The sequence below is a fragment of the Trichoderma citrinoviride genome (assembly GCF_003025115.1).
Source record: "Trichoderma citrinoviride strain TUCIM 6016 unplaced genomic scaffold BBK36scaffold_22, whole genome shotgun sequence".
NCBI classification, from domain to species: domain Eukaryota; kingdom Fungi; phylum Ascomycota; class Sordariomycetes; order Hypocreales; family Hypocreaceae; genus Trichoderma; species Trichoderma citrinoviride.
In genome coordinates this window covers 56,787-79,130 of record NW_020194730.1, presented here as the reverse complement: position 1 = coordinate 79,130, position 22,344 = coordinate 56,787, and the positions used below count along the sequence as shown (strand labels likewise).

The 22,344-nt window shown below is 53.7% G+C and overlaps 6 protein-coding genes across 6 annotated transcripts; all 6 read left to right on the top strand.

Annotated features, from left to right (window-relative positions):
* The first annotated feature begins 1,200 nt into the window (after positions 1-1,200).
* On the top strand, positions 1,201-2,545 carry BBK36DRAFT_1133824 (secretion-related small GTPase). The gene is made up of 5 exons (XM_024892119.1): positions 1,201-1,289; positions 1,377-1,389; positions 1,486-1,875; positions 1,945-2,025; positions 2,100-2,545. The coding sequence occupies exons 1-5, from the start codon at positions 1,269-1,271 to the stop codon at positions 2,231-2,233; spliced, it is 639 nt and encodes a 212-aa protein (XP_024745098.1). The 5' UTR covers positions 1,201-1,268; the 3' UTR covers positions 2,234-2,545.
* A 318-nt stretch (positions 2,546-2,863) lies between these two features.
* BBK36DRAFT_152947 (Brix-domain-containing protein) lies at positions 2,864-3,927 on the top strand (the record flags this gene model as incomplete). The annotated part of the gene is made up of 3 exons (XM_024897609.1): positions 2,864-2,985; positions 3,060-3,277; positions 3,341-3,927. The coding sequence occupies 3 exons, from the start codon at positions 2,864-2,866 to the stop codon at positions 3,925-3,927; spliced, it is 927 nt and encodes a 308-aa protein (XP_024745097.1).
* A 1,578-nt stretch (positions 3,928-5,505) lies between these two features.
* BBK36DRAFT_152945 (hypothetical protein) lies at positions 5,506-7,959 on the top strand (the record flags this gene model as incomplete). The annotated part of the gene is made up of 5 exons (XM_024897608.1): positions 5,506-7,061; positions 7,122-7,185; positions 7,252-7,344; positions 7,403-7,574; positions 7,649-7,959. The coding sequence occupies 5 exons, from the start codon at positions 5,506-5,508 to the stop codon at positions 7,957-7,959; spliced, it is 2,196 nt and encodes a 731-aa protein (XP_024745096.1).
* Positions 7,960-10,035: 2,076 nt separating this feature from the next.
* On the top strand, positions 10,036-12,626 carry BBK36DRAFT_1136713 (hypothetical protein). The gene is given in 6 exon segments (XM_024893078.1): positions 10,036-10,237; positions 10,248-10,267; positions 10,306-10,494; positions 10,563-11,185; positions 11,244-11,537; positions 11,601-12,626. 4 exon segments carry the CDS (start codon positions 10,446-10,448, stop codon positions 12,561-12,563), a joined length of 1,929 nt encoding a protein of 642 aa, XP_024745095.1. The 5' UTR covers positions 10,036-10,237; positions 10,248-10,267; positions 10,306-10,445; the 3' UTR covers positions 12,564-12,626.
* A 1,596-nt stretch (positions 12,627-14,222) lies between these two features.
* Positions 14,223-15,644, top strand: BBK36DRAFT_1130963 (cysteine proteinase; the record flags this gene model as incomplete). The annotated part of the gene is made up of 1 exon (XM_024891897.1): positions 14,223-15,644. The coding sequence occupies one exon, from the start codon at positions 14,223-14,225 to the stop codon at positions 15,642-15,644; it is 1,422 nt and encodes a 473-aa protein (XP_024745094.1).
* A 4,497-nt stretch (positions 15,645-20,141) lies between these two features.
* On the top strand, positions 20,142-21,074 carry BBK36DRAFT_1163618 (PAK-box protein; the record flags this gene model as incomplete). Its single annotated transcript, XM_024894552.1, has 1 exon — positions 20,142-21,074. One exon carries the CDS (start codon positions 20,142-20,144, stop codon positions 21,072-21,074), a length of 933 nt encoding a protein of 310 aa, XP_024745093.1.
* Between the last annotated feature and the right edge of the window lie 1,270 nt (positions 21,075-22,344).

Here is a 22,344-nt window from a genome sequence, read left to right as displayed (position 1 = left end):
CAAACATGTCTGCCTCTGGCCTGGATGGAACTATGGGGACTAGACTGGGAGCTGCTGGGCGCGAGACAGACGGCGGTTATTCTGTGCCAACAGACTGTCCGGAGCGTTGAGCGTGCCTGAGGAGGTGATGCATACAAGCTGCATGAAGCTGTTTGCTAAAACGCACAAGCTACCACACCTTTTTTACAGTGGCTTGAGGGGCCCTCGATTCCGCTGTTGCACCGCATGGGGCGCTGAGGGTCGGGAGCTTATCTAATCGGCAGCGTTGAAACCACAGGCAAACAGGGTCTTCGGTTGGTACCTAACGTATCCAACATGAGTCCCACCGGCTTCAGTTTGCTACCTTGCTGAGGTGGACGCGGTGAGAGCCTCGCATGTGTCCCGCCTGGAGTTGGCCTCGTAGGCAGTAGCTTGGGCGTCTAACAGGCATCTGTTTACTTGAAATTGCATCACAACCAACGCGGCGCTCTGTGGCGTTGCTAGGCAGCTCCTTTTAGTACCTTGTTCGTGTAAGGCACCTACATGTACTTTAGGTACCTTCTTAGGAGTTATCACTCACTCTACAGAACTCTGCATGCTGTATGGACTTGGATGCTCGTGAGAAGTTTCAGGAAAAAAGGGGCAGCTGCCAATGGGACAAACAAGCATTGCTCCGTCCACACGACAGTACTGTAGCTCTGGTGCTAGAGAAAACGGGGTCCAGCGTCTCCATCCGGCACTCCTTGTTGGTGGGCTCCTCAAGCACCCAAAGGGCATTTTGCTTGGTGTGCTTCCCAGCAGAGGGCACCACTAAGCCGCTTGTGCTAGACGACGGCCGTTCACGTCCACCCAAGCTAACCTTGGGAACATCAAACACTGGACCTGTTGTAGGGGGGTGTCGAGGTTGGGTACCTCCGCGGTACCTGGTGTTTCATGCAGAGCCAAGGGGAGCGTGCGGTTGCGGGCAAGTCGCTGCCAGGCTGCGGGAAATGCATTCCTCGCTGCCTGCAAACGCGCCTCCTGAGCGAGCTCTCGAATCCCCAGGTGGCTTTTAGCGACCCGACTACACTAACCTTACCTCACCTTACCGGACAAGTACAGAGGCTACGGAGTACAAGTAAACCAATCGTCAGAGCCGCGCAGCCACTTCTTCCCCTCCACATCCACAACCTGATCCTGAACACCTCGACTCTCCCAGCAGACCGACCGACCGCCTCCCAGCAGCACCAGCATCAGCATCTACCCGCCAAACCCTCCTCTGCACCGCGCGCACAGCCTCTGCTGCTACCATGGCCAACGACGAGTATGATGTAGGTCCCGCCCGCTTCATCGCCCCGAGCCCGAATGAAATGAACACCTGGCGGAACGCTAACGGCGATGCTTCAACCCCCCACTAGTTCCTCTTCAAAGGTGCCGCTCTCTCCTGTGTCTCGTGGCCGCATTTGCGTCCGACTGCCTTGGTGCTGTGATACTGGAATTTGATACTGACCCCCCTCGCCCTGGCAGTTGTCTTGATTGGAGACTCTGGAGTCGGAAAGTCCAACCTTCTCAGCCGATTCACTCGCAACGAGTTCAACCTCGACTCCAAGTCCACCATCGGTGTCGAGTTCGCCACCAGATCCATCCAGGTCGACTCCAAGACGATCAAGGCGCAGATTTGGGACACGGCCGGTCAGGAGCGTTATCGCGCCATTACTTCCGCATACTACCGAGGTGCCGTCGGCGCCCTCCTCGTCTACGACATCAGCAAGCACCAGACGTACGAGAATGTCACGAGGTGGCTGAAGGAGCTCCGGGACCATGCCGATGCAAACATTGTCATCATGCTGGTTGGAAACAAGAGCGATTTGAGACACCTGAGGGCTGTGCCTACGGATGAGGCCAAGGCATTTGCTAGTGCGTCTTGCGGTCCAGATCCAACCAAATGACGGGCCTTGTTTGTCGCTGACCAATGTCATTCTGCAGGCGAGAACCATCTGTCCTTTATCGAGACGTCCGCCCTCGACGCCAGCAACGTTGAGCTTGCTTTCCAGAACATCCTTACCGGTGCGATCCATCCTCCCCTCCACCTCTCCCCCAACCCCTCGCCGACATGAGCACTAACGCAGTTCCCCCATCAGAAATCTACCGGATCGTATCCAGCAAGGCGCTCGACAGCGGCGATGGTGCCCAGGCCACCATTGGTGCTGGCACTAACATCTCACTCAGCAAGGCGGCCGACGACGAGGCTTCCAAGAGCGGCAAGTGCTGCTAAGCTGCCTCGCAGTTATGATGATGCCAACGACATGTGGGAAACGAGGAAATATTATAGTCGCATGTTTCGAAAATGTACGTCGCATACCGGAAGGCTTTGACACTGTGACGGGTCGAGGAAACGAGGAGGGGGCCTGATGCTTCCCTTTTATTTTCTTCAAATTAGAAGGGCGCAGACACGTTTGACTTTTTGTTATTTCTGTTTGTCGCGATGGGGGGTTTCTGGGCTGATCTCTGCGATGGCGGCTACGAAGCCTCTCATCTTACGTAGCTACATGAATTCTTAATGAAACGAATCGTCTTTTTTCCAGCATGACCTCCATTGCCAAATGTCGCGATGAGGGCAGCCCCTCGATAGGAATCAAACAGAGTCCGTTCCGCCTTTTGATACAAACACTTGAACCCGCATGGAAGTTATCGGCCGTGCTGGTCCAAGCGAGCGCTAAGCCGGGCTTGGACTCGCTCGCCGGGGGCCCCACTTCCATGAATTTTTCGATAAGGATTTCGACGGCTTATCGCTTGCGCTCCTCTAAATTTTTCTAGCAACCACCAGCTGCTGCTATATCATACTTCACCTATTGCAACTTGGACGCCTGTACCAACCTGCTGAAGCAATCCCTATTCCTTCGAGATGGCGGCCGTATACAAGTCCCTGTCCAAGAGCGACAGCGAAAAGCACGAATCATCGACCAATGGCGTCAAGAAGAACAAGCAGAGGGTGCTGATCTTGTCCAGCCGAGGTGTCACCTACAGGCAAGTTCTTGCAGCAGCGACGGATGCCATTGCATTGCGCTCCGGGGCTTTTTCTTCTAACACTATCTTCACAGACATCGTCACCTCCTCAACGACCTTGCCTCTCTGCTCCCTCATGGCAAAAAGGATGCAAAGTTCGACTCGAAATCCAGACTAGGCGAGCTCAACGAGCTGGCGGAACTCTACAACTGCAACAACGTCCTGTTCTTCGAGGCGAGGAAAGGCAAGGACTTGTACGTTTGGATGAGCAAGGTGCCCAACGGCCCGACTGTCAAGTTTCACCTTCAGAACCGTGAGTACTGCATAGATAAATTGTCCCTTTGCGACGTCTAGTTCTAACAAGAGATTCCTTCAGTGCACACGATGGAGGAACTGCACTTCACCGGCAACTGCTTGAAGGGCTCGAGGCCAATCCTTTCATTTGACGCCGCCTTCGAGACGCAGCCGCATTTCCGCGTCATGAAAGAGTTGTTCCTTCACACATTCGGCGTTCCGCAGGGCGCGCGAAAGTCCAAGCCCTTTATCGACCATGTCATGGGCTTCAGCATCGCGGACGGCAAGATCTGGATTCGAAACTACCAAATTAGCGAAGTCGAGAAGATCAAGACCAAGGGCGATGACGAGGAAGAGTCCGAGGAAACCGCCGGCGCCGGCAAATCCGGCAACTCGGACATCAACCTCGTCGAAATCGGACCTAGATTCGTTCTCACGCCCCTGGTGATACAAGAGGGCTCATTCGGCGGACCGATTATATACGAGAACAGAGAGTTCGTCTCTCCCAACCAGATCCGGGCTGACATTCGGAGGGCAAAGGCTGCAAGGCACAACGGCAGGGCGGAGCAAGCCGCCGGCCGTTTCGCCAAGAAGGACGATCTGGGTCTCCGATCAAACGGCAACCGACGGGCCAAGGACGAGCTGGACAAGACGACACTGTTTGCATAGCCGGCATGATGATTTACAAGGGGTAATGAGGGGGGTGCGATATCGCGGCGATATGCCTGATGGTGTGCTGTGGATGACACTCAGGATTTTGAATTGTATTTATCACAGGTGGCGCACAAATGGATTTCAGGGCACGGCAATCTTTCGTCTGGCAGATGATTTACTTCAAGAACGCGTCCGACACGCGCCGATGTTGCTTCCGTTTTAGATGATTAATTTAGACTGTTGGATTTCAAAGCACTGATGGATTCTATTGAAGCATGGCCAAGAGAGGAGCCTGGAGGGAACACAGCGTCAAGCAACCAGTCTCATTCCTCTTGGCCAGCTTATCGGTTTGCTTCTTTGTGCCCAGAAGCCCCATGACTGGCGCCAAATCCGTTGGACGAGACTGAATCTCGTTGAAGCAGAGCAGCAAACTCTTGTCTTTTGGATTCTATTCGCTGGCTTCTCATACGTACTCTGCCATTTCTTGACACTCTTACAGGGAGAAGCCTGCCTCGAGTATGTACCTAAGAATGATGGGTTATACATACCTTTGCGCTGCCATGTCATTTCTCTCCCGCCAGACTTGATTTTTATTTGTTACGAAACAAACATTGGATAGACTCTTGCTCTTTATAGAAGCCTCTTTCAAAATGGACAAATTCCACCAACGATGAGCCACCAACGATGAGCGTGAATCGTTTGATTGCTTCAGGCCAGTATAAAAATAAGGTATGTAGTGAGGTCTGTTAGTAGCACCAGCCACCCACCGCACTGCTGAGGCTCACCGCACGGCTTAGTGGCTTCAGCAGGGCTAAAAAGCCCAAGCGTTCAGGCTGTCAACTTCACTAACGAACCGCTGCGTCTCGTCTCATATGAATCTCAGCCTCTATCTCTGCTATCAATCTCATCCCTCTCGAAGGCACCAGGCCAGCCATACACCCAATTTGCACCAACACAAACCGGCTTCACTTCCTCTACTTGCCTCTCCGTCACGGCCGTCGCTGGCATAGTGCGCCTCTCCCATTTTCTGCAACTTCGATCTGCTCAAGGGAGTGGCTGGGCTGGGGGAAACAGGCTGCTGGGGGTTCAGGTGAGTTGGCTGGCGGCGTTGCATTCACACTGCATCCAGGGTTCACATCGGGCTTGCTTCACCTTGCTGTCGTTGTTTCACGATTGTGTGCTTGCTCTGTTGGCGGGTATCTCGCTCTGTCATCATGCTTGTGATCTTCGGAAGCAGCCTGATTTTATCAAGGCTCAACTTACGCGTCCATCCTCGGCTCTCCCCTGCGTGAGCGTTGCGTGTGTTTTCTTCCTCCTTTATATACCTAGTCCTTCCACCTCCGACTTCATGAGCGCGGCAGCTTGATCCTCTCCAGATCGCGGCATGAGTGCTTATGCTGATACTTGCAGCAGATTTTACATGCCATCCTCAACGCATCAACCGTGAGCACCATAGCCAGAGGCCCAGGTTGATACAGCGGCCTCGGGCCTGGGGGATCCAGCTCCGTCATCCCAAGCACGACTTCCTCACTGCCTATCTCATTCGGGCATATGATGGCTGGGAATGAAGCCATGGAGTCCGAAGACCACATCATGGGGGACACCGACATGTCCAACCTCAACGGGCATGGAGGAGGGGATGTGCAAGTGCACGACGACGAGACTGCCTCGGACAGCATATACCACGAGGACAGTGAGAGCGTCATAGAGGAGACCATCGCCCAGCAGCGGGTGCGGCGCCGTCTGCTTGCCACGGGGTGCTGCTACGATGATCGGATGAAGCTGCACATGAACGCCGACTTCAGTCCGAATACCCATCACCCTGAGGACCCCCGCCGCATCCACGAAATCTTCAAGGCCTTCAAGAAGATGGGGCTTGTCTACACGGGCCCTGAATCTGAGCTCCCGGAGATCATGAAGAACTGCCCGACGAAATACATGTGGAGGATCCCCGCCCGGTCTGCGACGCGGGAAGAAATCTGCCTTGCCCATTCCCCGGAGCACTTGGCTTGGGTGGAAAACCTTGGCTCCATCAGCACGGCCGAGCTCCGTGAGCTGACCAAGAAGTTTGATCAAGGCCGCGAATCTCTCTACGTCGGCAGCATGTCGTACCCGGCCGCCCTGTTATCCGTTGGTGGCGCCATCGAGACCTGCAAGAGCGTGGTTACCGGCCAGGTCAAGAACGCCTTTGCCGTGATCCGACCTCCGGGGCACCATGCCGAATTCGACCAGCCCATGGGTTTCTGCTTCTTCAATAACGTCCCCGTAGCCGTCAAGGTGTGCCAGCAAGACTATCCGGATGAGTGCCGCAAAGTGCTCATCTTGGACTGGGACGTCCACCACGGCAACGGTACCCAAAACATCTTTTACCAGGACCCCAATGTCCTCTACATATCCATCCACGTTTACCAGAATGGCCTGTTCTACCCAGGCAAGCCGCCGAATCCCATGACCCCTGACGGCGGTATAGAGCACTGCGGCACGGGCCCTGGACTGGGCAAGAATATCAACATTGGATGGCACGACCAAGGCATGGGCGATGGCGAATACATGGCTGCATTCCAAAGGATTGTGATGCCCATTGCGAACGAGTTCAACCCGGATCTGGTGGTCATCTCGGCTGGATTCGATGCTGCGGACGGCGACGAGCTGGGCGGCTGCTTCGTGACGCCTGCTTGCTACGCGCACATGACGCATATGCTCATGTCCCTCGCCGACGGCAAGGTCGCCGTCTGCCTGGAAGGCGGCTACAACCTCCAGGCGATCTCCAACTCGGCAGTGGCCGTTGCGAGGACGTTGATGGGAGAGCCTCCGCCAAAGCTTGTTCTCCCCGGGATCAACAAGGACGCTGCCAGAACACTAGCCAAGGTGCAAGCCTATCACGCCCCCTACTGGGAGTGCATGCGGCCGGGCATCGTCGACATACCTGACGTCCAGGCCCTCAACGCCGACAGACTTCACGATGTCATCAGAAACGCGCAGCGTCAGGTCACGCAGTCGAAGCACGGCATGATCCCGCTCTATATACAGCGAGGCATGATCCCGCTCTATATACAGCGAGAAACGATATCCAAGTCCTTTGAGAACCAGGTGCTCGTCACGCCCAATTTGCACGAGGCAAAGAAGATTCTTGTCATCCTACATGATCCGTACGTATAACGCTATCTGTAACGTCGTGACTTGGGTGGTGTCGCTTATTCTGATTACAGGCCTCAGCTGTTGGCGCAAGTAGATGCGGTGGACAGCACTGTAGATACTCACAACGCATGGGTGGTAGGTTTACATATTCCATGCGCGCAATAGAAGTGACAAACGTTGAGCTTACATACTTTTTCGCAGGTTGACGGAGTGACGGAGTACATCGACTGGGCTGTTGGCCAGGGCTTTGGCATCATGGACATCAATGTTCCTCATTATGTTACCCGTGAAGAGGCATGTGCCATAACCCCTCCTGATGTCGCTGGTCTAGTTCGTCTAACACTGAAGCTAGGACGTCGACGCATACATTCCCCGGTTTAACGAACAGGAGATCCAAGAGCAAATCCTGTCTCTGGTTTGCTACCTTTGGGACAACTTCCTCCAGCTCTACGACACCAACGAGATCTTCTTGATTGGCGCCGGCAATGCATACCTCGGGGTGAAGGTGCTCTTGATCAACAGAGGTAAAGAAAAAAAATCACGTCCCGCTTGCAAAAAGTGTATCGACCCGCCTTAACTAACTTTGTTGTTCTCTCAGATTGCAAAGAAAAGATTGCGGGCATTGTCAACTTTGTGACGGAGAACCTTCGGCCCGTCAAGTCAGACGTCGACAACGACCTCTCGTCGTGGTACAAGGACAACTCGCGCGTCTACGTGGCGGCAGACCACGCCTGCTGGGCCGACGCCGAGCTGACCAAGAAGGTCAAGAAGAGGCGCTTCGGAACGGTGGTGAGGAGCAACGTGGTTGGGCTGAACCAGATGATGCACGAGCACGCCGCGGAGGCGCGCGAATGGATCATGAAGAGGGTGTCGAGTCACGGGGACACGACTGAAGAAGACAATCCTTGAGCCTTCCCCCCCTTGTCTCCTGTCTGCGAGACACCGAGCCTCGGTCTTCAGAGCTGTTTTGTCTCTTTTCGAGTCTTTTGTTTGCCTCTCTCTCTTTATTTCGCGCTACTACCCCGACGCTCTCCGAGTTGGATGCTGCGGCTACGTTGCTGAGCTGACATGTCTTGACCTTGTACTACATAGAATCTATTTAAAATAATGCGCATGTACGTGAGATTCCCACCGCCCCCTTGTTGAATCAGCACCAGGCCCTCATCATCAGGGTCAGCCTCACTTTCACATCCCGATGATCCATCTGAGGCTCAACGCCCGGACGAGAGTCGGGATCGGGGATCTGACAAATTAGCAAGTTTGTCGCGCCAAAACCGCGGAAGATACGGAGTGTTTGGCAGTACGTAGTAGTACGAAGTAATATTGAAATGCCACTTCCCGTTGGACACTGCCATACTGCCCAAGGAGGCACACACAAACGATGCATATGCCGACGGCTCTGCCCGTGATTTGAATGACTTGCCACGGTGGAGTCCTGGTTTTTTCAGCCTGCGGGGCGGCATCTTTATCAAATAGTACTTTACTCCGTTACTCTGTACGGAGTTCATCGGCAACTGCCTTACTCAAGTACCTACATATGTACAGCCTTTAATATTGTATGATAGTAGTACCATTATATGGGCATAAGGTATCATGACGGACGAGCCCGCAAAGTCCTTCCGTTGAACCCCCAACATGGCCCATATTTTCTGCCCTTGCATGGGACAATGGGGATCTCGTTCTGGAGCTTCGCCCCTCCCTCTCTCCTCCTCCCCACAAGTCTGACCGGCGGCAGTCGATTCGGAAAGCCTGGTCTACTGCTACAAGTACAAGTATTTTGGAATGTCTCCCTCCCCAAAGCTCCCCCTTGTACTCCGTAGATGCCAAGTATTTCGCTGCGGCTCTCGTACAAAGGCACCTGCAGGCCTGGTGCTTGCTGCAGTTACATGTCATCCCATGTTGAGCTGCTGCTATTGGCAGTGCGCGTATGTAGTCATCTACAAGGCCTTGTATCATGTCCTAGTCTATCTTATTGTATCGTATCGTTACCAGGAGATGGGATGTCTTCCGGGAGTGCTTAATCCATGCAGTTCTTCATCCGACGATTGAGATAGTACCTTAGTACATGGAACCAAATCGACGAGTTGCGACAACGATGTACCCGTGCTTGCCTCGAGAATATGGCCTCTGCACTAACACCAACCTCTACGATTCAGTTATCTGCTCTATCCCGAACAAACAAAGAAGATCAAATACGGAGCTGATAAATTAGGTACTGAACACCCAGATACGATACATACATACATACTCGCAGCTAATAAATCCCAGGCTATCTCCGGCTGTCTGAGTAAGTATCCGAGGAAGATGGGAAATGCCAGAAAACCCCACCCAAGCCGAACCCACCTGCTTGGCTGCTGCTGCTGCTGCTACTTGACTCCCGTGATGACTTCCCGGGCACGGCCAAGGAAAGCGGCTTTTCGTTCGCTCTCTGCAGGTTGGCCGCAGTCCCAAGAGATTGAAGGATCCACGGGCTTTGCTGTTGCTGCATGTGCCTTTTTCTGTATCTCGGCGGATGATTCAACCCTTTGATTGAGATTGTTACCGTGGTTGGTTCTTCGAGCCGCAGTCGCTGATACAGATTATCCGGTCAAGTCGCGTTCTCTTTCACGGTCCAAAGCAGGCACGCACATAGATATATGATGGTAGGTACTATTATTAGGCTGTAGTAGAAGCAGAACCATGATCATATCTACAACTTACATCATCACCTGCATCAGCTGAATGATGAGATTTGATACCCTCCTCATCTTCCCACCGCGACCCAATCAAGACCTCCGCAATTCGCCCTCAGCCGGTCCCCTTTCAGGCGGAAAAGTCACTAGTACCAGCTGGGTCAAGACACCCTTGCGGCTACGATTGGCGGCTCTCCGACGCACGCGCATGTACCTTGTACCCAGATTCCCCATGATGGACACTCCCGAGTTCCTTTGCCGTGATTTTAGTGCCACTTTCTGCACCTCTTCCCATGAGCAGTGCAAGAACAGAAGGACGGAACCCCCTCACGGATTCGGCCACTGGCGGCCAGATCCAGATTCCCGTCTTCATTCCCGAACGGCTGCGTCGTCTGCGGTATCATGGACCGGAACGTAGTTTCTTCTTCCCTTTTCGCCTCCTCGGCATTTGGGGCTGCTGGGCCTGTGGTGCATTATATCTTGTCCTCGTCCTGCTGCTCGTCTGACTGCTATTGATCCGCCTGCCTACTCCGTGCTCCCTGCCAAAGTGTCATTACTTGATTACCATATCCGTCCCTCTACGTTGGCTTACGTTGCATCTGTAATCATCCATTCTTCGAGTTTCTCTGCCCAAGCTGAATCACCATTGAGCCAGCGAGCGAGTCGTGTCTGCGCCTCTTGTTGCCTCCGTCCTGTCGTTGACTCCACGACCCGGAGAGCGCCATGTCTCCTGCTCTCGTGTGTCAAGATGTCTCCCACAACTATGACGTCGGTACGGCTTCACCGAGAACCCTTCCAGTAGCGCTACACCGGGCTTGATACTGACTTGACTGGCGGTAGTGATTGTGGGGGCCGGCCCCGTGGGATTGATGCTCTCTACATGCCTGTCTCGATGGGGATACCGTGTAAAGCATATTGACAACAGGCCGGAGCCAACGGCCACCGGTCGAGCCGACGGCATCCAGCCTCGCTCGCTCGACCTCCTCCGGAACATGGGCCTCAAGTCGGCCATCATGGCGCACAAGCCTGCCCGTGTCTATGAAGTCGCCTTCTGGGACCCTTCGGAGTCCGGCAAGGGCATTGCCAGGACGGGCACCTGGGCCAGCTGCCCCAACTTCATCGACGCCCGGTATCCCTTCACTACGCTGCTGCACCAGGGCCACATCGAGAGGGTCTTCATCGCGGACCTCGAGAAGAACGGCACCAGGATACAGCGGCCCTGGACAATCACAGGCTTCCAGACTCGCAACCCCGAGACCTCGGAGTACCCCGTGCAGGTTGAGCTCGAACATGTCAACGGCACGGAAAAGGAGACGGTCTACGCCAAGTATCTCTTTGGCGGCGAGGGTGCGAGGTCCTTTATCCGGCAGCAGCTCAACATTGGCGTACAGCACAAAGACCCAATCGCCTATGTCTGGGGGGTAATGGATGGCGTTGTCAATACCGACTTTCCTGACATCAAGGTCAGCTCCCTGAATTTTCTCCATGCCCCTTTTTGAAAGCATGCTAATCTCTTCGTAGATGAAATGTACGATACGCAGTCCGCATGGCTCCATCATGGTCATCCCGCGTGAAGACAACATGGTTCGTCTCTATATCCAGATTGCGTCTTCCACAGATCCCGACTGGAGCCCGAGGAGAACCGCCACCGAAGCAGAGGTGCAAGCGTCCGCCAAGAAGATCTTGCAACCGTACTCGATCGAGTGGGAACATGTCGAATGGTACTCTGTCTATCCCATTGGCCAGGGCATCTCAGACAGATACACTTTGGATGAGCGAGTCTTCCTGGGTGGCGACGCCTGCCACACGCATAGTGTAAGTGACGATCCCCGATTCGTATGATGCAGGCAACGAATAATAACGTAACGACCGATATAGCCCAAGGCAGGCCAGGGTATGAACACGGCCTTCTTGGACGCGCTGAATCTGGCTTGGAAGATCCATGCCGTCGAGGGCGGATTTGCGAACCGAGAAATCCTGAAAACGTACGAGTCTGAGCGCAAGGCAGTGGCACAATCATTGCTGGACTTTGACAATCGATATGCGAAGCTCTTCTCTCAGCGGCCGCCCGCTACTTCCGAGGTACAGGCGGCCTCGGAGGTAACGCCAGACGCACACCAGGATACCGAAAATGCCTTCATCAAGACTTTCAAGGAATCGTGCGAGTTCACCAGCGGCTACGGCGTCTCCTACCAGCCCAACGCGCTCAACTGGTCACCAGATCATCCAGCCCAGTCATCCCTCATGCAGCCAAAAGGCACCAAGTTACAGTCAGGGCGCCTCTTCGTGATTGCCGATGTGACCAGAGTCGTCGATGCCAACGTGGTACACCTCGAGCAAGAGATCCCCCTCAACGGGTCCTTCCGCATCTTCATCTTTGCTGGAGATCCGGTCAAGAACCGGGCTGCCGTCCGCGACCTGGCGGATCACTTGATCAACGCCAGCTCCTTCTACGCAGCCTACATCCGACCCGATATTGACGAAGTCTCACACCATGAGAAGCACAATCCCCACAGCCTCTTTTTTACGCTATGCACCATCTTCGCAGCCAAGAGGCATTGCATCGAGATTCAAAGAGACGCCCCTGGCGCGCTGGGTCGGTACCGCGACCACGTCTACGCAGACGACAGGTGGGATCGTCGTGTGCCTGACGCACGTGCACCGGCACACGCAAAGATGGGACTCGACGAGGAAAGAGGTGGCGTGGTTGTCGTTCGACCAGACGGCTATGTTGGCATGGTGGCGGCATTGGTGGAAGGGTCAGGCACCGTCGACGCCCTCAACGCGTATTTTTCGGCGTTTTGCACCAAGAAGTTTGGAAGCGTTGCTGCTCAACTGTAGAGCTCTCTGTCGTGCTTGCGTGGCCTTTACCGAGCTCTTGCATTTCGTGTGTCAACCCATTGGGTGTTGAGGACATGTGTTCGGATACAGGTACTTGTGGTACACATAGCCGCCGAATCTAGATTTAACGTTTAATGAATGTGAGGTGAATTTGATTCAACTTTTGTTGATTCTGGTTGAGCTCATTGAGCGTATCGACTGCAGAGGGATTATAATGATAGTGAATGGCCCAGTAAAGGACAGATCTTGTGTTGGACATGTTGACTGCGTGCGTGGTTCAACAGTTCAAGGAGGCGCTGAGATCGGCAGGTAAAAACAAAGAGAGTTTCGGAGACTATATAAGGTTTGAGGAAACCTATACCTTTGGGTTATGCTTGTCAACGCCCAAAGCCAGCGAAAAAGACACCGAGATATCTGCCCAGCAGTTTCCCTCAACATAAGGTACTTATACTTTCGTTGTCTCCGATGCTCAAGTACGTTGCAAAGTAGAATATCGAGCATTTCGGCGGTGAATGCGTGCCTCGGCCGTCATAAGGACCATGGGCGCAAAGCCCTTCATTTCAATCTGAGAAAAATGCATCAAGCACCAAAAAAAGCATCACTGACGTTGAAATAAAAGCGAGCCTCGCCAGCCTTCTCCTTGTCAGAAGAGAAAGGCCCACCGAGATGCATCAGCTGGATCCAATCACGCGCTTGCATCGCGGCGAGGCTGCGACTTTGCGGGGGGTGGACTGTTGAGCCGGAGATTTTCCGGGTAAATTAACTTTAAAGGCTCCGCTAAGTCCTTCCCCAGCGAACCTTCCTTCTCACCTGCAACTCACCTGCCCTGCGCACCAGCGGCGGAAGTAGTTTCCTTTGTGGCGTCACTTCCCTCCCAAAGTCCCCGAAGCTTTTCTATTTCAACCACCGATCCGCCAACCTTTTCCTCTTCTTTTCCTCAACAACATCATCAACCACCACAACGGCATACTCACCCGTCTTCTTATCAGTCTTTTTTTTTTTCCCCTCCCCATTCTTCGGCAACATTGTTATATCGCATCGGAATCGCAATCGCAGCATGCTTCGCCCTCCCCAACCGCAGGAAGTCTATCTCGCACAGCTCGTTTCTGCGGCGGCGCCGCCTCAACAAGTCGTTTTCGTCGCTGCTGGCCCGAGATATTAGTCCTTCTCGCGTCCGCCCACTGTTGCAAGAGTTTCTCTTGCTTCTTCTTCTCTTCATCCATTCAGGTATTTTGCTCCCTGCGCTTTTGCTTCGACTCCATCGTCTTCGTGCTTTCTCAGCTTTTTCGAACGCTTTTTGCTCCTGCTTCACAACGTTTTCTCTTTCCACTCGCACTCACACGGCTCTTCAAAATGCAGGAGCCCAGACATATCACCACACTTATCGAACGACGAGCCGTAGGCGTGAGTTCCCTGCTTTCAGACCTCCGTTATGTCCACTCTAGCAGTCTGGCTAACATAGAAAACGCAGGTCGTCATCATGTTCATCACTCTCATAGACACATTTGTTGTCATGCCTTTTGTCCTCCTCATGGGGGCACTTTCCGTCGTCACGACTTTTCGTGAGTCGTCTCCATTAAATCAGATGGACTTTGCTAACCTTGTTATATAGTATATGAAACAAGTGCAAGCTCTCATGACGCTCTGCACACCGTCTTGATGAAATGGCGCGAGTTATCCGCCAAATTCGACAGGGAAAATGCGGACCAACAATCCGCAGAGGAGGTCTCATCCATGCCACCCTTTATGGTGGAAGATGACAGTCAGCTGCTCAGCGACTCTTCCATTTTCGCCAGTTCCGACATCATGAGAAACATCGCCGCCTTCAAGGCCCCAGTGGACACTGCTAATGTCATGAACACGAACATCTACAACAATGACGAGGTTCTCACTGATGTCGCGGCTTTCATTGCCCACAACGACAAGGGAAAAGAGAACGCCAACCCCCTCACCGCTATCAACGAAGAGACAGAGGAGGACCTTTGGCTGAGCCCCACTGTCTACGAGAGGCGCGAAACTGAGCAGAGAGCCTACGAAGCACTCGAGTCCAAGTTTAGCCGATCCCGAGCCTCGCGCGCTTCACCTCTCCAATCTTCAGCTACATCAAATGCCAACCCACTCAAGAGGATCGATAACATCCTCACTACCTCGGCGCTTCGAACCCTGACTATCAGCGATGAATCGAAGGCTGAGATGCGAAACCTTCACCAGCAGGCGGAGGAAGCTCGCCTTGCCGAGAAACGAAAGTTGGAGGAGACGCAGAAATCCCTCGAAGCATCCCGGGAATGGCACGCGAGGTTGTTTGTCAAGAAGGAGGCGATGCTCAGAGCCTCCAAGGGTCCCCGAGAGATCATCCCCAATCTCTCCGAGGAATGGATTCAGAGGGTCTCCAAGACCATCAAAGAGCCTGACACCACCGTTCTCGCGACTACATGCCAAGGCATCCCCCTCCACCGACGCGATTTCATCACTGTTGTTGCAGCCAAGAGCTGGCTCAACGATGAGATTGTGAACGGCGCTCTCGCTGAACTCGACAAGCAGATCAACCTCGCCAATGGAGTTTTCCAGAATGAAACATTCACCAAGAAACGAAAATGTCTCGCCTTGAACTCTTTTTTCTGGCCGAAGATGATGGAAACACGGGGCCGACAGTCACAGAGATGGCTGAGGAAGGCCGGTGTGCTTCCCACATCCTTCCTCGACTTGGACATCGTTCTCATTCCCATCTGTGAATCCTACCACTGGACGCTCTTGGCGCTCAAGCCCAGTGAGAGAACCGTGGTTCACATGGACTCCTTCAACAGATCCTCCACTCATCCCGAGCTGGCCATGGAATGGATGAAGGATCTGCTTGGCAAGGACTACACCGAGCCATGGACGGTCGAGCACATCATGTCTCCTCCTCAAACCAACAGTTACGACTGTGGTGTTCACACAATCACCAACGCAATGTGTCTGGCTCTCGGTCTTGACCCCATGACGCACTATAGCTCGCCACAACTCTCCCTTCAGCGGCTTCGAATCGCCGGAATGTTTCTGAATGGAGGATTTGAGGGAGATTTCACCCTCTGGAGGGAATGAGCCCAGTCAAGTGCTGTACTCCTTTTTCTTTGTCCTTTTTTTTTCTTTTTCTTTTTTGTGTCTGCGGTTTTGGCGGTGGAAAGTTTGCTTTGCAGCAAGGAGTTGGATGGAATTGATTATCCAGACCCGAAAAGGGCTACTGCTGGTATTGTTATGATTGGAATGGGCATTGTTTTGTGTGGAAATGGATTTTGTTCTCTTGGGACTTGGCAAAGGTCACTGCGGCATCACTTATAGGTCAGGCATAAATTGCCTTTGGTTTCGGTTTGGGTTCTTGGACAGCAAAGGTTTCACTGCTGGTATATTTCTAGGCATGGCAAAGGGTACACTTCAGGCATTGGCATTATCAGGCCTCGAGTAGTTAAAAACAAGTTTACAATTACACAATGGTCTCATACACTTGCACCTCTCCGTGACGTGGATATCAACGTAGGACGCGGGCACTGCAAGAGCACACGAGCATCGTGTATCAGGGGTTGCATGGAAGGCAAGGTAGTTGAAGCGATTTCTGGGTTGGGCGAGTGGAAATCATGAATGGTAGATATCGTCTGAAATTGATTTCGGTGTGACTCTGTACTGGGTCTCTGTTCAACTGTGTGTGATGAGATGTGTTGGTCAATGCAGTGGTAGCAGGGTACTGGCCATTCGACCGATCGGTGGTGCTCTGGATTGCCGACCAGGGAGATCTTTGTTTGATGATGAATGGAACAAGGTAAAGTGAAGATATATGACGTATCATGACCTTCCATTTTCAAGAACACACTGTACCTTGAGGTGCATATCTGGTAGAGTCGATGATGATCTCCCTTCCATGCCGGACATCTTGCAGCTCATGGCAATACTTCGTACGTACTTCGTGGGGTTGGCTGCATACCGTACAGTGTCAATCAATAATGCTCTATTGCGCAAGAAAAAAAAAAAAGACAAAGGTTGCTGGTCCATTCTTGACAGGCCACTGATTCAGAGCAAGGCTCAAAACAAGGGACCATGTAAATGTCAGCTTGAAAGACTGCATCTGGACGAGCACAAGCACATCTGCCATGTCTACCTAGTCAGATCCCTTGCCCTGCTGCTTGCTCACACTATCCTCACTACAGCATCACTGGCACTAGTAGTAGTACTACTGGATGACATCTCTATTATTAGTGCCCAGACTTGACGAAAAGCATTCGGATCCATGGCTGTGCGAGCACCCGGCACAGAGTAGAGGTGAAGGATAGTAATAGGCATCGTGTACCCCGTTCTTGCCGTTCAGAGGCACCTGCATACGATACTGACCGGTATGGAGAGGTGGACATGGAATCGACCAGTAGCAATGACAAACCGGGTAGTAGTAGTATCATTTCCAGCGCAAAGACACTGCAGGGCCTTGCTCGCCCTGTGCGATTCGAGCAAGGGACGAAGCTTGCTAAATTTACAGAATGAAGCGGTGTACACGAGCATGGGCTCGATCTTCCTTTGCCTGGTGCTGTTACGAGTACAATCTCGTACCTATGTGTTTGAATCGGGCTGGCCGGCGAGACACACGAGCAGAATTAGTTGGGAGGCGAAAACGATCTACTAATATGGTTCTCCCACCTCTCATTGTCACTGAATCTTTACTGCAGCGACCCTTGGCGGTTGTTGGCCTGTGCCACTCGGCTTCTTTTTCCCATTCTCACCTTTTCGTGTCTTCTGATTTTGCCTACGTGGCAGTGGCAGCAGATGCACATCGGTAGGTTGCATAGTTTGGCTGGCTTGGTGTGTCGTCGTGTCGTACTGGCTGCTACTAACTGGTCGGTACGCCTGAATGCAAGGAGGTCATACGTGTAGCGACTGATGCTTCATGGACACGATTCCGCACAAGCAGTGGCACTGAATCAGAGGGAGAGCAGAGCAAAATAGCAAGACAAAGCAAGGGGTTTTGTGAGTATGTCTTGGTGCAATGCGCTGCATCGACATGTGATGTGACGTGCGCAGGCCAACACAAGTTTGTGTCCAAGTTTCTTCAGAAGGTTGTCCAAGCTGTACTTGACGATACGCTCAGGATACGACCATTGTCCACTGCGCGAGCCGCAGACTCCAAGTATCTTGAGGTAGTTTCCCCGTAGCCCGTCCGCCCTACCTACAAGTACTAACACTACCTTACGTGCCCAGTGCCCAGGTCCACCGCATTGGGCCCTTGTGCGTGTTGGCGGCACGTTGCATCGTCATGACATTGGCGGCGTCGAATCGTCATCCCAGCCGTGGCACGATTCAGGCCCCAAGGGATGTGACGAGTCGGCAGAGCCACAGCCACCCAATCATTGTCGGGTGACGCGCTGCCGAATGGGGACGCGCGCCCTTTTGCTCGGGGCAGGGATCACCAGCTTGCTGAGGCTTGTTCTTTTTCTAGCGCCGTTCTAGCGGCCTCGGCGGGACGCTTTCGGGGTGAGACCAGCACGGACGAGACAAGTTTGACAGCGCAGGTTTTTCCCTCCCTTCCCTCTTTTTCTTCTCTTTCGAGTTTCGCCGGCTTCCAGCGGGCTTCTAGTGCCGTCCGTCTCTTGCCAGTTGGGGAGTCGCCGTCGCCGACTGGCCGGGTCGGTGCTTTGGTGCCCCATCTCCCCTCGAGCCCAGGTGACGGCCATGACTGATCTTTTGCTGGTACTACCTTACCTAGGTAGTGCTAGTAGTACGAAACAATACCTGGCCGACACGAGCGGGCAGCGCAGGTCGGTAGCGCTCTACCAGCGGTCAGAAAGTCCACACAGGTACCCCGCAGGCTCCGTCTCTCCCTCAGGTCTGTCTCTCCTCGCTCGGGTCCGTCCATGTCGCGCCTTCTCTCTCGACTCGACGCTCAACGCTTGACGCTCGCTTCTTTTCGGCGCCGCCCACTCTTTCCTTCCCCTGCTGCGTGTGCACGGCGATGGAATAGGAAAGAACTGCCCACCGACGCTGGAAATCACCAGACTCGCCCCGTGGCACCGCATTTCCCCCCGTGCCTGCCAACCTGCAACCCATCATGCAACTCTGCACACCGAGGTACTGTGTACGCCGCGGTGAAGGGCATCTACGGCGCCGCCCGAGGTACTGCCAGGCTGCCAGGTACTTGGGACGGCAGTGCATAGTCTGGTCCAGCTTTGGGAAGAGATCTCCGTCCCGGCCTGCCTGTCCTCCGCTTTCGTGCAGCTGGGGGGAAAGGGTTAAAGGCGGCTTTCCGGTCGACGGTGCAAGCGCTCCTGATTCAGGAGCTATTCTTCTCTTCCCACTCGCCATATCTTCCCATTCTTCTCTGGAATTTTCCCCTTCCAAACATGATGGGAAAATAAATCCCCGCTGCCAATACTGGCCGGAGAAACTATTGGGCATGAGGCATGCTAGGCGATGCCGATACTCTAGTACGGTAGACGCCGAGTTTTGAGTTTGCATTGCCATTGCCATTTTTTTTTTTTCGTTCGTCCCTTTGCCTTCGCCCCCCCGACCCGAGCGAAGGAAAGAAGGGGCGGAGAAAAAAATAGAAAGAACCACAGAACGGCTTCTGACGAGTGCGACTAGTCCCAAGACGACTAGCGCCATGTACAAAGCGCTAAACCACGATGTAAACCTACAGCACCCCAAGGCAGGAGCAGGGCCACTGCCGCCCACCTTCCGATCCCCGATAGGCCTCGATGCTGATTTAGCTCGCAGCCACCAAGTTCCGTCTCCACCTGCCTTGTGCATCTTGCTCAGTGCCTTCCAGGTTCTGCCCCCGCCACCCAGCGAGATGCCCGGCCTTGCGCCTGCCGCTACAAGTACAAGCGATAACCTGCGGCTCTGTACAAAAGACGTGTATCGTGCTCGTGCTCGTGCTCTTGATCTTGCTCTCACCTGCTCCCTCACCTGCTCTGCTCTGCTCTGCTCTTCTCTCTGGCCGCCACCTCTGCATTGCGTCCGGATACTTCGCTTTCCACGGCCTGGAATCTTTCTGCACGCCACCCGCCATACGATCCGTCCTCACCGCCGTCGTCTACTTGCCTGGTCGCCGTTGGAGCCTCGCTCGTGACCATCAGCCGTATCCCACCGCTCGCCGGCTCCTGCTGTGCTCTGCTGTGCTCGACGCTGCTGTGCATGATTCGTTAATTCACGTCGACTCGATTCTACCCCTTCTGGTCCATCTTCTTTCCAAAAGGCAACTTTCCTCGCTGGCCCGGTGGACCCCATCAGGATTACGTGACCGTCTTAGAGTTGGGCTGGCTTCGTTGCTGAGTCTGAGTTGAGCTTTGTAGCTCCGCCCGCTTCCGGCTCGGCATTGCCATTCAGTCCCGGCCTGCACGTCGCCCATTCACTGTCGCTGCGTCGTTCCCGGATGGTCCAGGACGCTCGATAGCCATCCTCCTTTGCTGGATCGCCCCTTTCCGCTTCATCGCCAGCAGTGCAGATATAATTGCGGTGCTTCCCCAGGCTTCTTCTGGCAAGGGCATGCCGAGGGCGCTCTCGCCAGAAGTCTAGGGACACGCACATTGCAAGAGTGGCACGCTTGTGCCATATCACAAAAGCATGGTGACTCCAAGGATACGACAGCCTCTCGGAGCCCTCCTCACACTCCCGAAACAGCAGCCACGGCCCTTGTCTGCATTCGAAGACTTCCATGAGTCGTCTTACACGCCGTACTCACGCCCGACTAGCTTCACCTCTTCATCCGAAGCATCATCTCCCCGACATACCATGACGGGCCGCCCGCCGACACTGAACGAGATTCTTCTCGACACTGCTCCCCCGCCGTGGTCTTTGAGTGCCTTCATGGCCTACCTCTCGCAAAACCACTGCATGGAGACGCTCGAGTTCACGCTGGACTCTCAGCGCTATGCCACCGTCTACGAACAAACCCTCTCCGAGCCCAACCCCTCGGATGACTGCAAGCAAAGGGTGTGCGCATGGTGGGAGAAGCTGATGCAGGTTTACATAATCCCATGTGCGCCTCGCGAGGTGAACATTCCTGCTCAGGTTCGCGATCGCCTCCTGCGGGTGCCTTGTGGTCCCGACCCTCCTCATCCATCCGAGCTTGCCGAAGCTGGACGCATCGTATACGAACTCATGAACGATTCAGTCTTGGTTCCTTTTTTGCAGTCCGTCGCGACCCCCGCAGCCGACCTCCATGATTTCCACCTTGCTTCGCCCAAGGCATCATCTGACCGGACAGCGGCTTCGATGGGTACGGATCCGGAGACGTTGACGGCCGACAGCAGCGGCACCTCCTCTTCAATCACGGAGCCCATGACGCCGCCAACCACACCGCCCACCTCGGAATGGACTTTCACTGCCTCTCACGGGGGCTTTCACCGGGCCGTTGCAGCGCATAACAAGGGATGGAAAAAGGTTGGCGCAGCTCTGGGGTTCAACCGCAAGAGCTCTAGCCGGCGAACAACGCCTACCTCTTCCGGACCAGACTCTGGGGAGTCGAGCTACAACTCCAGTGGCAACTCGATCTGAAGAAGCACTTTGTGTGTGATAGGGCGCCAATCTGAAGCTTGTCTGTTGGTGTCGCTTACGAGGCACTACCGAGTAGCTCGCTATTCTCCGTCTGATACCCGCACACGGGACTTCCCCGCGATTGCTTGGCCATCAAGCGGCGCTATACTGCCAGGGTCCTGCCTACCGGCGGGGTACGATATTTGCGGCAACACTGCAGGGCAATGGGTGGGAATGGCGGACTTTCGGACCTCGACCTCTACATCGAGTGCACCTCAATATCTACGCCAACTCTGCGCAACCAGGTGTATCAAGAAAGTCGCGCCATTACTCGTTCCATATCTGCTACGCACCCACACTCTCCAACACCGGCCATGGTTCATTGGCACGTTCCAAAACATTACAAGATACCCTCATTTCATTATCGTATCCCGTGGGGGGCGGGATTGTAAACCACTCTCGAGGCCAAACCTGCGAGGCATCTTGAGCCTCCCCAGCCGGCCTCCATCTCAATAGATTACCCTCATGCGAGCGAGTTATTCAGTTTACGATTTTATGGGAACCACGGCCTTTTCACAAGTGGAACGGAGTTCATCAGGGTCCTACCGGTCAGGATATACATTGTGACGGCGTTTTATTCTCTTTTGTTGTTTCTGGTCAGTGGGTTATCGAGGCGGGCGAGCTTGGCTGATTTATGATATCTCTTCTTTTCGAACCCTCTTTCTTTTGTATGAATATCCACCTTGAATCTGGGCTCTGCGGCATATGACCGCCACTCTGATATTTTTATCGATAGAATACAAGAAGGAAGGCCAACGAATAAACACCTACTTGGGTCACGCCTTTGTCTCAACTTCAAGTGCTGAACGAGTTCGCGTAGGATTTGAATGCAAGCCACTAGGTAAATCGGTCATATCCCCCCCTTCCAATTCGATCCGACAACTTCAATCCTGTAATAAGTGATGAGTGTCATGAAGAACGGCTGGAAGGAAAAAAGCAGACACGGGCGAAATTGCGCTGGGCGGCACACAAATAATGGATCATGGCCTTTCTATGTTACACCCACGACGTCGGCAATTGCCTGCTGGGTTCCTGTTCTATCGTTTGTCCTCCTGTCTGTTAATGGACATTCGCTTTCCCGGAAAAGGGTACATGTAATAAAACACGTCTAGATCATCCATTGAATTTGTCGCCTTCCATAATCAGCACTTTTACATTGTCCCCCCAAAGCACGCTCCGTGGTCAAAAATTTGTATGTCTGTAGAATCTGACATGCGATGTAGCGTATGGG

What these genes read in the sequence shown, in the direction of transcription:
- BBK36DRAFT_1133824 (XM_024892119.1), top strand. Translation starts at nt 1,269, where the DNA reads ATGGCCAACGACGAGTATGAT. An exon ending in TGAGGCCAAGGCATTTGCTA is followed by an intron (nt 1,876 to 1,944) that starts GTGCGTCTTGCG and finishes GTCATTCTGCAG; the next exon opens with GCGAGAACCATCTGTCCTTT. An exon ending in TTTCCAGAACATCCTTACCG is followed by an intron (nt 2,026 to 2,099) that starts GTGCGATCCATC and finishes TTCCCCCATCAG; the next exon opens with AAATCTACCGGATCGTATCC.
- BBK36DRAFT_1136713 (XM_024893078.1), top strand. Translation starts at nt 10,446, where the DNA reads ATGTCTCCTGCTCTCGTGTGTCAAGATGTCTCCCACAACTATGACGTC. An exon ending in CCGACTTTCCTGACATCAAG is followed by an intron (nt 11,186 to 11,243) that starts GTCAGCTCCCTG and finishes ATCTCTTCGTAG; the next exon opens with ATGAAATGTACGATACGCAG. An exon ending in ACGCCTGCCACACGCATAGT is followed by an intron (nt 11,538 to 11,600) that starts GTAAGTGACGAT and finishes CGACCGATATAG; the next exon opens with CCCAAGGCAGGCCAGGGTAT.